The sequence below is a fragment of the Oratosquilla oratoria genome, chromosome 18, assembly GCF_046742065.1.
Source record: "Oratosquilla oratoria isolate Oo_2021 chromosome 18, ASM4674206v1, whole genome shotgun sequence".
In the NCBI taxonomy this organism is placed as follows: domain Eukaryota; kingdom Metazoa; phylum Arthropoda; class Malacostraca; order Stomatopoda; family Squillidae; genus Oratosquilla; species Oratosquilla oratoria.
In genome coordinates, this window is record NC_134794.1 from 57264964 (window position 1) to 57277463 (window position 12500).

The 12500-nt window shown below is 42.6% G+C and overlaps 2 protein-coding genes across 8 annotated transcripts in view; one reads left to right on the plus strand and one right to left on the minus strand.

Annotated features, from left to right (window-relative positions):
- LOC143035262 (dipeptidase 1-like) overlaps positions 1–3687 on the plus strand; it is a 187682-nt gene extending 183995 nt beyond the window's left edge. For 3 of the 4 annotated variants that reach the window (XM_076202088.1, XM_076202086.1, XM_076202087.1), the window contains 2 exons: positions 73–211; positions 3011–3687. In XM_076202088.1, the coding sequence (XP_076058203.1) occupies positions 73–211; positions 3011–3100 (229 nt within the window). In that variant the 3' untranslated portion in view covers positions 3101–3687. Of the gene's footprint in view, positions 1–72; positions 212–2762; positions 2989–3010 lie in introns of those variants that run through there. The other variant, XM_076202089.1, reaches the window with a different exon arrangement.
- A 971-nt stretch (positions 3688–4658) lies between these two features.
- LOC143035263 (acetylcholine receptor subunit alpha-1-A-like) overlaps positions 4659–12500 on the minus strand; it is a 44362-nt gene continuing 36520 nt past the window's right edge. For all 4 annotated transcript variants that reach the window (XM_076202090.1, XM_076202091.1, XM_076202093.1 and 1 more), the window contains exons 5-10: positions 10233–10342; positions 9195–9420; positions 8892–9087; positions 7831–7983; positions 7272–7438; positions 4659–6530 (exon numbers count right to left, since the gene is read on the minus strand). In XM_076202090.1, the coding sequence (XP_076058205.1) occupies positions 6270–6530; positions 7272–7438; positions 7831–7983; positions 8892–9087; positions 9195–9420; positions 10233–10342 (1113 nt within the window). In that variant the 3' untranslated portion in view covers positions 4659–6269. The remainder of the gene's footprint in view (positions 6531–7271; positions 7439–7830; positions 7984–8891; positions 9088–9194; positions 9421–10232; positions 10343–12500) is intronic.

Below are 12500 nucleotides of genomic sequence, written 5' to 3' on the forward strand. Positions count from 1 at the left end.
TGAGCACTTGATGTTGGGGTGCGAGCAACGTTTTTTAATACCTGTCTTCCTCCTCTTCGTCCCCATGTGCAGAACCCCTGTGGGACTGGAAGACGTCAGTAAGTATCCGGGTCTCCTGCTTCAGCTTCTGGACGAGCCGGGCTGGAGTGAGGATGAAGTAGCCATGGTGGCCGGTGGAAACTTCCTAAGAGTGCTCAAACGTGCGGAGGAGGTAAATGATTCCTCCCTCAGTGTGTCGTGCACATGCAATCCCTCCCTCAGTGTGTCGTACACATGCATGAAGGCCGAAACTCCTCTCGCCCCACTTCCGTTTACGAGTAGATGTATCAACAGAGTCATGGGACCCTGTAAAGATCTCCAACCCCAGAGTACCTGAGATCTGTTTATTTTTACGAGCTAGTATTTGGGGTTTTGGCTGATCTTAAACTCATTCTGAGATTAGGTTACATACACAGGAGGTAGCCAAAAAGGAAAAGGCATAGATACCACTCCCACCCATTCCTCTACATACTCCACTCCCCTCCACCCTCTTCCCTCCCTCACATCTTGGCACCTCCTGGATGACGGGTCATCCCTGCATCCTGTCCACTGCCCTGGGTCAGAAGCAGTGTCGCAAGACACAGCACATCCACAGCAAGGCCGCTTCATTAATTCGGCGACCCCCCCTCTCCGTCCCTTCATGCAGAATAAGAGAAGACGGGGAGAAATCCCTTTGGGCTGCGTCAATTTATTTCTCATACATACTCCCTCACCCCCCATCCCCACCCCCTCATGCATCACAGCATCATCCATACACAACCCTTCTCCATTCACCCCTATCTTCTGTCCTCTCCCGTCCTTCCTCAACAGACATTCCTCTCTTTCGTAATGCCCCTTTTACCCCATCCATCCATCTCATCCTAGGACGCCCCCTCATATTCACTCCTTCCATCTCTTTTACTAATCTTTCTTCACTCATTCTTTCCATGTGTCCAAACCATCCTAATACTCTTTCATCAACCCTATCTCCCAGCTCCCTTTCCACCCCTGTTCTCCTCCTCACCTCCTCATTTCTCACTTTATCTAGCCTGGTAACGCCTATCATACTTCTCAGACATTTCATTTCAAACACATTCAAACTCCTCTCTTCTTCTCTTATGTTCCATGTTTCTGCCCGTACAGTGCTGTCGGCACAATCACTCCTTCATATAACCTCCTCTTAGCATCCATTCCCAAATTACTATTTCTCATTACACTTTTTAATCCACCATGACATTTATTCGCTTCTCTCAACCTACATTCTGCCTCCATTTCCACTCCTCCCTTTCCTGCCACATTCGAGTATCTAAAACTATTCACTTCCTCCAGTCTCTCTCCCTTAATACTCACTTCCAACCTGCTGCCACTCTCTCCCCTTGTACATTTCACCACCTTACTTTTGCCCACATTTATCTTCAGCTTCCTTCTATCACACACCTTCTCAAACTCTGTCACTAACTTCCTCAATCCCTCCTCTGATCCTGCTACAAGCGCAGCGTCGTCAGCAAACAACAACTGGCTTATTTCCCACTTTTCTCCATTTTTTTAACCATCTCCAACCCCTGACCCACCACCCTTGCATTCACCTATCGCACCACCCCATCCATGTATAGATTGAACAGCCGGGGCAACATAACACATCCCTGACGAAGTCCCACCTTTACTTCAAACCATTCACTCTCTCCATTTCTAATCCTAACACAAGCTCTACTGCTCTCGTAAAAACTTTTGACTGCTCTTAACAACTTTCCTCCTATTCCATATATCTCCAAATCCTCCCACAGTGTCTTCCTGTCTACCCTGTCATAAGCCTTTTCCAAATCCATAAAAGCCCAAAAAACATCCTTGCCTTTTCCTATAGCTTTCTCACATATTTGCCATACCACAAAAATCTGATCTACATAACCCCTACCTGTCCTAGAACCACACTGCTCCTCACCAATTACTCTCTCTGTTCCTCTCCTAATCCTCTCAATCAAGACCCTCCCTTAAGCCTTCCTAACTATACTTAACAAGCTGATCCCTCTGAAACTACTACACTCACACTTGCCCCCTTTCCCTTGTAAAGTGGAACTATACAGGCACTCCTCCAGTCCTCCGGCACTCTACCCTCTCTTAAACAAACATTAGATAACCTCACCAGCCAGTCCACCACAACTGTACCTCCTTTTTTCATACATTCTGCATGGCATCCATCCAACCCAGGTGCCTTACCTGCTCTCATCATCTTAACAGGTTAAGTTAGGTTAAATGATCGTCGCCATTAGGACGACTTGTATTTACAAGATCAGTTCTTAGGTTGCTACCTTTTACAAGATAATATGTGAGTTATCTTGCCATTGCCCATGTAAATATAAAGATAAGGAACTTTCTCTGGGATTCCTGATCATTACAACGTCCGAGTCCTCTTTATCTAATCACATTTACCTCATCACATTTACCTAGTCGTAGCATACAGGACTCAAGCTGTACCCATGGGCCCCCACCACTATATTTCCATTTATTATACCTTGGCTTAAATTTATTAATGTTGGCTTGGGTTTTATCCTCTAGCTCACTGCACAAATTGACGCATCTGTGTAGAAAACTGTGCTTCCTAACTAAAAATCTCTTCCAAGCAAGCTGTACATAGCTTGAGCGAAATTGTTTAGTCTTGTAGTGCGCCTTTTTTTATATTTTTTTTCTCCCTTTTCATAATTTTGTTCTAATTGTCTTGCTGCATTTTGCGTCTGACGCGGACATAGAGGCGGGAGACAGGGATGACCCTGCATCCATAAGAAGTGAAGATAAAAGGAAAACAAATGGTTGATGGATTGGAATGGGTGGAAGTGGGACCTGGCTATCTCCCTTATAAGGGAGAAGTCTTTTGATATATAGAATAGAATCGATGTCATATTCTCTCTCAGACATATGGGGGGCCACACTTTTTGACTCCTTTTTTTTTTTTTTTATGAACGTTTTCGCACTGACACGTTCCTTTCTGCCCTTGAAGGTGAGGGACGAGCTGAGCAACACTTCCCCTTACGAGGACCACATTCACCCGGACATGCTCGCCGGCCGTCGGAGCTGCTGGTTCACGTGACAAAAGATCCGGACTTATATTTGTTATGTAATTATGTGTTCAAATGTCCTGTTGAGCCTGTTTCCAGCGATGTCCAGAGTCTACGCTAGCGCCCTGACCATGACCCGTTGGCTCATGTGTCATCCGGCTCTGCTCTTGATGGTCCTCCTGGCTGCAAGATCTCTTGCGGGGGCCGTCGGCGGTCGAACTGGAGGTCTGATGCACGGGTCACTGACGGTGGTCACGGTGTCGTGTGTTTGCGTAGTGGTGTACGTTTTTGTGTGTGGATACGCGTGTTAGTGCAAAAGTAATCTAACCACATCTGGTGTCCATTGGCCTCGAGAGGAGGGTAGAGTGCGTGAAGATAGTTTATTTATCTTTTCCTTAGTGGAAATTCGTTGATTAGTGGCGCAGATTCTTCTTCAACAATCTGCGTTCGACCAGTAGCGAGGATAGACGCGTGGAGAAGAATGTGTACATGTGCCCAGATGACATTATAAAATGAATGTGTACTGTAGACTCTAAGAAAAGTCATAATAATTAAGATAAAAGACTATGATAATTATTAATGTAATGATAATATAATAAATTTTCCTTAAAATATACAAGATTTTCAGTCTTCCTGTTGTCTATACAAATGGAAAAACGACCTGGTAATACGAAAAGTAAAATGCAGAACAAGGCAAACGCTTCGGCCGTAGCCACGCAGCGCCTCCTAGCGTAGGTCCCTTACCAACTTATATTAAACTACACGTTCCAACAACCCTGTGCCACCCAGAGGTATAAGATCTCATGCAATACTTTATTTTTCATAAGAACAAATTGTCATTTTGAGCAACTGTCTTAAGAGTTGGTTCTAGTGCTAGAAATACTTGGAGACGGCAATTTTCTTTAGATGAACGAAATAATCTGGTTCTGGCTTGAGAAAAATATATTAATAACTAATTCTTCATTTCATCATTTACCGTTCATTTGAAATATATATATTTCCATGTGCTTCCCGACTCTTAATTCGTCCTCTCTAACCACTAATTAACACTTTAGTTGGACAGTAATTATAATTGATGTTATACAGTGTACATTTGTTAACGATGAATCTGTCTGTCCTGAACAAAAAAAAAAAAAAAAAAGAGTCGAGAAAATTACGTAATGTACAAGTAGAATATTTGGTATCCCTTCATTTATTTCCTAATCAGAATCCACTAATATATACTGTATATATATATATATATATATATATATATATATATATATATATTTATATATTTATATATATATATTCTTTTTTTTTTTTTTTCTTCTTCTTCTTCTTCTTCTTTTTTCTTTTAATTCCTTGAACATCAAAAGTATGAGTAACTGGGTGGAAAACGTCATCAGTTTCAAGTGACAACAGACCTATGACGTAATGTCCTCAAGTATTCTCGGCCGGACAGTTGACAATCAATAGTATCTTAAATTGTAGCAATATATTTACTGTGTGTTTGTGTTTACGTGTGTGTATTTGTGCGTGTGTGCGCGCATTTTTACACCAATAACCCCTGACTTTCATAAACGAACATAAAGAAATAAAAACATCGTAGCAATTTATCAAATTTACTTTGTCTACCTATACCATTAACTTAAACCGACTTTGCCATACATCTACTCATCATTTCATCAATGAAAAATGTTTTCTTTCAAGCTTGGCAAAGAGTTCTGCTTAATAATACCCACAGGAGCTCTTCAGAGTCCTGTTGTTAGGGAATTCGGTTGCGTAATAACGGCTCCTCGACATTTAGATGGAATTTCATTTGAAAGAAAAAAAAATAACTACACACACACACACACACACATACCAAGGCTTTTTCCCCCTTACAAGGGAGGTAGCCAAAAAGGAAAAGGCATAAAATCATTCCCACCCATTCCATCCCTGAATACACTCCACACCCCTCCACCCTCCCTCTCATCTTAGCACCTCCTGGATGACGGGTCATCCCTGCACCTTGTCCACTGCCCTGGGTCAGAAGCAGTGTCGCAAGACACAGCACATCCACAGCAAGGCTGCTTCATTAAATCGGCGACCCACCCTCTCCGTCCCCCCATGCATAAAGGAGAAGACGGGGAGAAATCCCTTCGGGCTGCGTCAAAATTTGCTCACACATACTACCTCACCCCCCATCATGCATCACAACATCATCCATATACAACCATTCTCCATTCACCCCTGTCATCTGTCCTCTCCCGTCCTTCCTCAACAGACATTCCCCTCTTCCCCATAGCCCCCTTCACCCCATCCACTAATAAAGAAATAACTACAAGACAATTAATGCATAAAACAATACATTCTATGTCGAAGAACATTATAGTGCATAGAATTCAACAGGAGCGACAGAACTTTCGGTGACGACTGTACAGTACAAGGTCATTGTGTGACGTCATTTCTAACGTATGACGTTATTCCTGAAGTCAGTATGAACAATGACTGTGACGCTGTCTTGGTATCTTCTATGTCGTGATGGATATCACCAACGCGTGGTGAGATCTCGTCTTGCTTGTGTTCTCACTATTTTCCACCTCCATTACGGGCATGTCAACTCCTCTTTGTCTTATATCAAGACAAGTTTGAAAACTGCCATACACCCTTCCCGTTTCATGTCAACTTTGCCTTGAATTCACTTTTCTGCAGCTTCCTTCTCAAACTTCACTAAAGAAGGGTCTGTATAGCCCAGTTTCTGGAATATGCTGACACGAAGGAATCAAAGTTCTAGACAGTCTTTGCTACATATTCTAAGCGTTCTAACAAAGAACAACGTGACTCAGTTCCCGGTTCATTTCCTAAGTCTTCCTGTCCGCCAAAACATCATGGCTCGGTTTCTGTTTTGAGCAAGAGTGTGCCTCCAGACCAAAAGAAACATCGCAACACTTTATTTTCCTCTCCAGTACAACGTCTTAAATCTATCTCTTCCCTATCACTATTTTTAAAGTCACTGGTCTGAATTTAGCGAGCGTGCACCTCCAATACTGCAAAAAAACCGCGCCAGACTTTGCGAAAAGCCTCACTTCAATTCGTTTACTCATTCTTGGAAACTCTCTTCCACATTACTCCCACTATTGTATGTCTTAGATGGTTACAAAAAGTTAGGACGTAATAACGACAAAAATTCCACTCAGGTGCTCTGCATTTGTGAGAGGGTCACTGTTGAGATGTGGTCTAGAAAGCAAAGGAAATCGAGTTTAGGTTGATCGCCAGTATGATGAGGAAGACAATGAAGAAGATGCGGTCAATGCAAGCTCCTAGGAGCTTCCATTCCCAGAAGGCGAGACGTCGATGCGAGGCCGTGCAGTACGTCGAGGTGGACGACGCCGAGGAATGGGTCGCCGATGAACTTGGGTGGTCGTCCGCGTAGACGTGGGAGAGGGCGATCTCAAGCTCGTCGCCTTTCCCGCCCAAAGCGCGGTGTTCCGTCGTTGCCTGAGGGGGGAAGAGCACAAACAGAATAAGTGACCAACCACCTATGCCCCGACTCTGTAAGTTTTATACAGTTTAGGGACTTGAGTGACATCCCTATGGACCAGAGTCGCTGAGCATTCTTTTACGATGATATATACATATATATATATATATATATATATATATATATATATATATATATATATATATATATATATATATATATTCAATATAACAGAAGATTTGGAATCTGGGATCCATATTGAAAAACTGTAAACACCAGATTCAATTGAAGTGTTTATTTACCCGACGTTTCGATTCCCGTCCAGTAATCGTCTTCAGGGGGTTCTTGTAGCCGTTATACACCCTGAAGACGATTCCTGGACGGGAATCGAAACGTCGGGCAAATAAACCCTTCAATTGAATCTGGTGTTTACAGTTTTCCAATATATATATATATATATATATATATATATATATATATATATATATGTATATATATATATAAATATATATATATATATAGACATATATATATATATATAGCTACTCTTAACAAAAGTTACAAAGGATTAGGAAGAGCATGCCGACAGGACACCTTTTAGTCAATAACTTTTACTATCACTTATTGGTGGTTTCCATCTTTCTTTTCCCGCTTCTATGCCTTCCCCTCTTCGGCACGAAGTGCCTAATAAGGAAAATGATCAAACACTGTATTCACCATAACGTGGATACTGCCTCTTGTGCCCTTCGCATACGTACCATTTCCCTATAGGAGGCGAGCATGAGCAGGTAGGAGAAGGAGACAGCCGGACCCTTGACGCACGCCGGCAGGGGCACTGGGTGGGGGTCCCTGACGGCTCGCACGACGAGGCAGCTCACGACCAAGCCTGCCGCAGCCAAAACCAGTTCTCCGACGACGAGTTGCACTGCGGAAGCCAAATTACGTCACATCCAGTGTAAAATTATATATATATATATATATATATAAATATAGATATATATATATATATATATATATATATATATATATATGAATGTATGAATGTGTGTATGTATGTATGTATGTATGTATGTATGTATGTATGTATGTATGTATGTATGTATGTTGCTAATAGGAACACGGGTACGTGTGTTCACTTATGCAAAGTAGACCACTTGGAAAAAGAAACTAACGAAGCAGAGCGCTTTCGTATATTACATCTTCAGTATGTGAGAGTACTTTAGGCGAGGAAGGGTAAACGGGGCTGGGTAGGGTTTATGTTTCTGACATTGCGAGCAACATTTGTCTTTGGAAAACACTTGTTGGATGTTCACTTACCTATGACAGGGGTATGCGTGGGAGCATGCTTCACCCAGGACGTGGTGAACCCCAAGAAGATGATCTGGGTGAGGAGGGTGATGGCTCCGAAGACAACTTTCTCGATGGCACAAGGGGGGAGCAGAAACATAAGCAATGTAGTCACGCTCAAAACTGAAAAAAAAGGTGTCAAGGTCTCACATGAGTACGGACAAGAGGATCAAGCCTCCTGTGTCACGTGTAAAACTTTAGTCAAGGTGATGCGCCTTAAGGAGGGGTCAGGTAGTGTGAAGTTGACAATACATCAGCAAAAAGATCGACATTCCCGTCAGTCTCTCGTGGTCACACGATTCAGGGAAGAGGACTACCAGGCCTCTCCATTGGGTGCTTGGTGAAATCAGACAAAAAAAAAAAAAATCCCGTGTCTAACTGAACCACATGTTTTTGTTACAAATAACTGGACTTGGGAGGTAGGTAAATGGAGCTTTATATAAGAGGGTATAGCTCTTCTAACTGCTCTAACATAATCATTGTTATTTTCTAAATCAACATATTCATAGTCCCACTTTCACAATGCCTGCTTCACATATTCCAGGAAAGCTATCTGGATGCGATTAGGTTTGGAAACAATATTCACACAGATGGCAAACATTTTGGTTTCCGCTGACAAATTTATTAAACTCAATCCATTCTAATTATAATTTCTCATCATCCAAAATTATTATATGTGGAATATTTACTTCCGAACGGGTGAATGCTGATTTCAACTAATTCATGGTTATTCAAGTCTATTACAAATGCAAGGTATGCAGTCACTCAGATACCCATTTGCGCCTGTCATCAAAAACCAATCTTCAGGCAACATGTGGTATCGGAAAACTGGAAGTTTCTGCCCAATGCAATGGGAGCAAATTCATTGTCGATTTATTAGGACTGATGGACAGGAATGGTTCTGTGTAATTGCTGTCTCCTTTCGTCCCCGTAAGTTTCTATTTTGTTCACCCACCCATGAACCCTTCCATTCCCTATGAATGGATCATGGGTCATTTTGTCAGACCTATCTTTCCTTCTCTGCCACGTACCCACTGCAGGCGTGATGACAGTCCAAGTGAGCGCGGGCTGACTCCTGCTGACAGTGATGTTGAGAGTGACATCAACGTAGGGATAGGGACAGCACACATACGCCACACTTCTGCGCCTCATACTGCTGTTGTCGATCGTCCAGCCACCTCGCGACCTGTTGGGGGACTCTTGACCAAACATGTCCAGGAGGTCCAGCTGGAATTCAAACCAAGTGAGAGGAGAGAGTGCGCGACATGACGTCATCGATCGAGATACAGCAGTCACTACCCGTTCCCTTGGGAGCCCCCTGATTCTCCACTTACGTTGGGTCTGTCGTCGAGGAGTGTGAGGTCGATGGACGAGCTGTCGTGAAGCCAGGAGCCGAACTTGGCCAGGCATTGGTGTGAATCATAGGGCCACAGGGTGAGGTCCATGACACAGGGGACCTTGACATGTCCCGGGGGTATGTACCTTACATCACCCATGCTGTCCACCATGGAGAGAGTCTTCGGGGCGGCGGCGGGCGCCGTGGGTGAGTCCAAGTTACCACTGCAACAACACACATCATACATGAAGATGACGTCATATCGCTGCACGACTGCATGTCGCAAAAAAAAATCAAAACATTTACATACAATAAAGGAAAGTGCAGATGCATTAATAATCAACAAAAGTAATAAAAATATTTTTAAAATACGCAAATCAATTTATGCATATCTATAAGACTTGCACCCTAAACTATATGAAAACGATGACATCATGTCGCGGCACGACTGCATGTCGCAAAAAAGAAAATTCAAAACATTCACATACAATAAAGGAAAGTGCAGATGCATTAATAATCAATAAAAGTAATAAAAATATTTTTAAAATACGCAAATTAATTTAGACATATCTATAAGACTTGCATCCTAAACTATATGAAAACGATTGTAGCAAAAAGTTTCAGCTGATCTCCATGAAGGCTGACACAAGTCTTGCTTTATTCATGATACCACAAACAGAACCTTACCTAATTCTCGGGTAAAAGAACGAGTCATTTAAAACGTTAAACAATTTCATTTTTAGATTCTAAAACATTTTACGACAACATCCATGATACCAACAACTTGACATACGCTTCTGAGCACGTTGGCTTTTGTCGCTAGTTTCTAGATTCTCAAGGGCAGGTTGCTCTCTAGTACTCTATTACAACCCCAGACACACTTAGATAACTACTCACACACGCACATACACAAAGAGAAAAAATTATCTCTCTTTTCTTCCGCTGGCTGAGAGCCCTTTTCCTGGCACTCTCTTCTGTTCTCTCTATCCTGTTCCAGTGTCCCATCTGAAGCGAGGTCGCTGTCATTACTACTTACTCGGTAAAGAGGGCAATGTCGGGGTGCCAGATGTCCTGATACTCGAAGGTGAGCGACATGACGTCACTATAGTCTTCTGGGTCCCACATTAGCCGTGGGTCCGTCCATCCCTTGAAAGATCAAATCCTATTAGTTAGTCATCCTTCGGTGGTTGATTTCTCAAAGGTTCTTGCCCAAAGTACCATCCCTACCTAAAAAAAATTTTCTTTCTGTTTTGCTATACCTAGCCATACTAATCTTTCCCACCATCTTTACTCCGGTCATCTTCTGATGGTCCATAAGTTCATTTCACAGTAAATCGGTCTTCTAACAAGCACCACGACTACGAGAATAAAATAAAAGGAAATAAAATAGAATAGAATAGAATAAAACAATCAAATTAAAGTAAACAAAATAGATTAAAATATAATAAAATAAGATAACACGAAATAAACTGTAATCACCCCCAATAAAAGTGTATCGCAAAGTTTTTAGGTGAAAAAATAATAAATGTTCCAATTCAACCAAAATTTCGCTAGATTAATTGTTACGCTGCAAAACGTTACAATAACTGAAAATATTTCAAGAGTACTTGATGATGAAAGACCATCACCAATTGGGGAATACGCCAGGGAGCGTCTTGCTTCACTCATACTCCGGCGCCAGTTCCCACAATCTCTCCGAGGATCAAGCTTCCATGCAGACACCCTTTCTACTCCAAACAGCTCTCGACAGGTTCGATCAGATTTGCCCCAGAAATTGATTCTTATGTGGGCGTCGTCCCCTTCATCTCCTCCTCCATCGAGGGTTTTCTCTTTTGGAGACAACGCTGAATAGGATCAGCATCAGAGAAACGTGCCATATGATGCCCAAATAGTCAGAGTTGACATTCATGAATTCTGCTGGTAAATGGAATAGACGGAGTCTCTGGTTTGATACGGTCATTCTAGTCACGTGATACCCCGTGATTATCCGAAGGCACTTAGTACCAAAGACAAAGACGGCTCTTCGAGTCAGCATTCATTGTCCACCATGCCTCACAGCCGTACAGCAAGACAGGGGGCACAAGTGATTTGAAGATTCGAATCTTAGTCATCCTGCAACAGTTCCAAATATTTTGTACACAGATTTTGCTGAAATCCATTTTGGAAATCGGTTATTTGAAATGATGTAAGAGAAATTTTGTTCAACTGACAGTCACCTAATTTTTCGTTTTTTTTCAGCATATTTTCCTGTGCAGATTTTCTTCGTCAGTTTCCAAAAAAGCTAACGATGCACAGGAGATATAGGTTTAATTACTACTACAAAAGAAAATGCAAATTTCCGATATCGTGCGCGCTACAATACCGCAAATGTGTATGTCAAATTAGATTATCTGGCGTTGCTCATTAGCATGCTGGGTAAGGTCGGATGCGGATCCCGTGGACTGGATGGTCCCGTCTTCTCAGTGATCACCTGCTTGGCAGGCTGCCTTCTTGTGCTTCACACACGTCCCAGGATTCCTTTCCGAAACCTGACACTACACGAGGTTCCCTGCTACTATCCTGCCACTGCTCACGTCCACTCTTACGCCTTCCGTCATCCAGCCACGGTTGACAATTCTTACATCACTGTCTGTTCAGGATTATCCCACATGACATTACATTGATGAATGAAGGTTTCAACCAGTTACTGCCGGATGAAGAAACTCTATTCGCAAAGCTAGCCGCACTAGACAAGAATCTGCTGTGAAGAAAAAATAAAATCATCGCACTTCTCGCCTAAGTTCATCGCTGATCATGGCAACCATCCTTTTTCCAAAATATTTTGATTTTGCTTCCCAAAATCCTTCGCTTTCCTTTTTACTTCATCTTAGATTTCAACAGAGCTGGGCGCGTTCCTCGGTGCGTTCCGCTTTAATTTGACCGCGGTTAGCGCTCCCAAACTATCAAAGCTTAAGAGACAGGTTCATACCGAAATAAAAGTCCGGTAGGCCACATACTGCACCAAAGAAAAAATTCGTAGTAGGCCACATCCAAAAGGCAGACCACATATTATACCAGCACCTACATTGCTTCACAAGTTTGGGAGCGTTAACCGCTGCCAAACTAAAGCGGAACGCTCCAAGGAACGCATCTAGGAACGCACTGAGGAACGTGCCCAGTTATGGATTTCAAAATTATGCTCTAGCATCGTCATCGTTAGTGTGTGAATCTCGACTCATCCTCCTGATCGCAGTATCGAATTCTCACCTTGGTCTATCTGGTTGCAAGTTGAAGCCGAGGCTTGATCAGGTCACGTTTTCTTTGT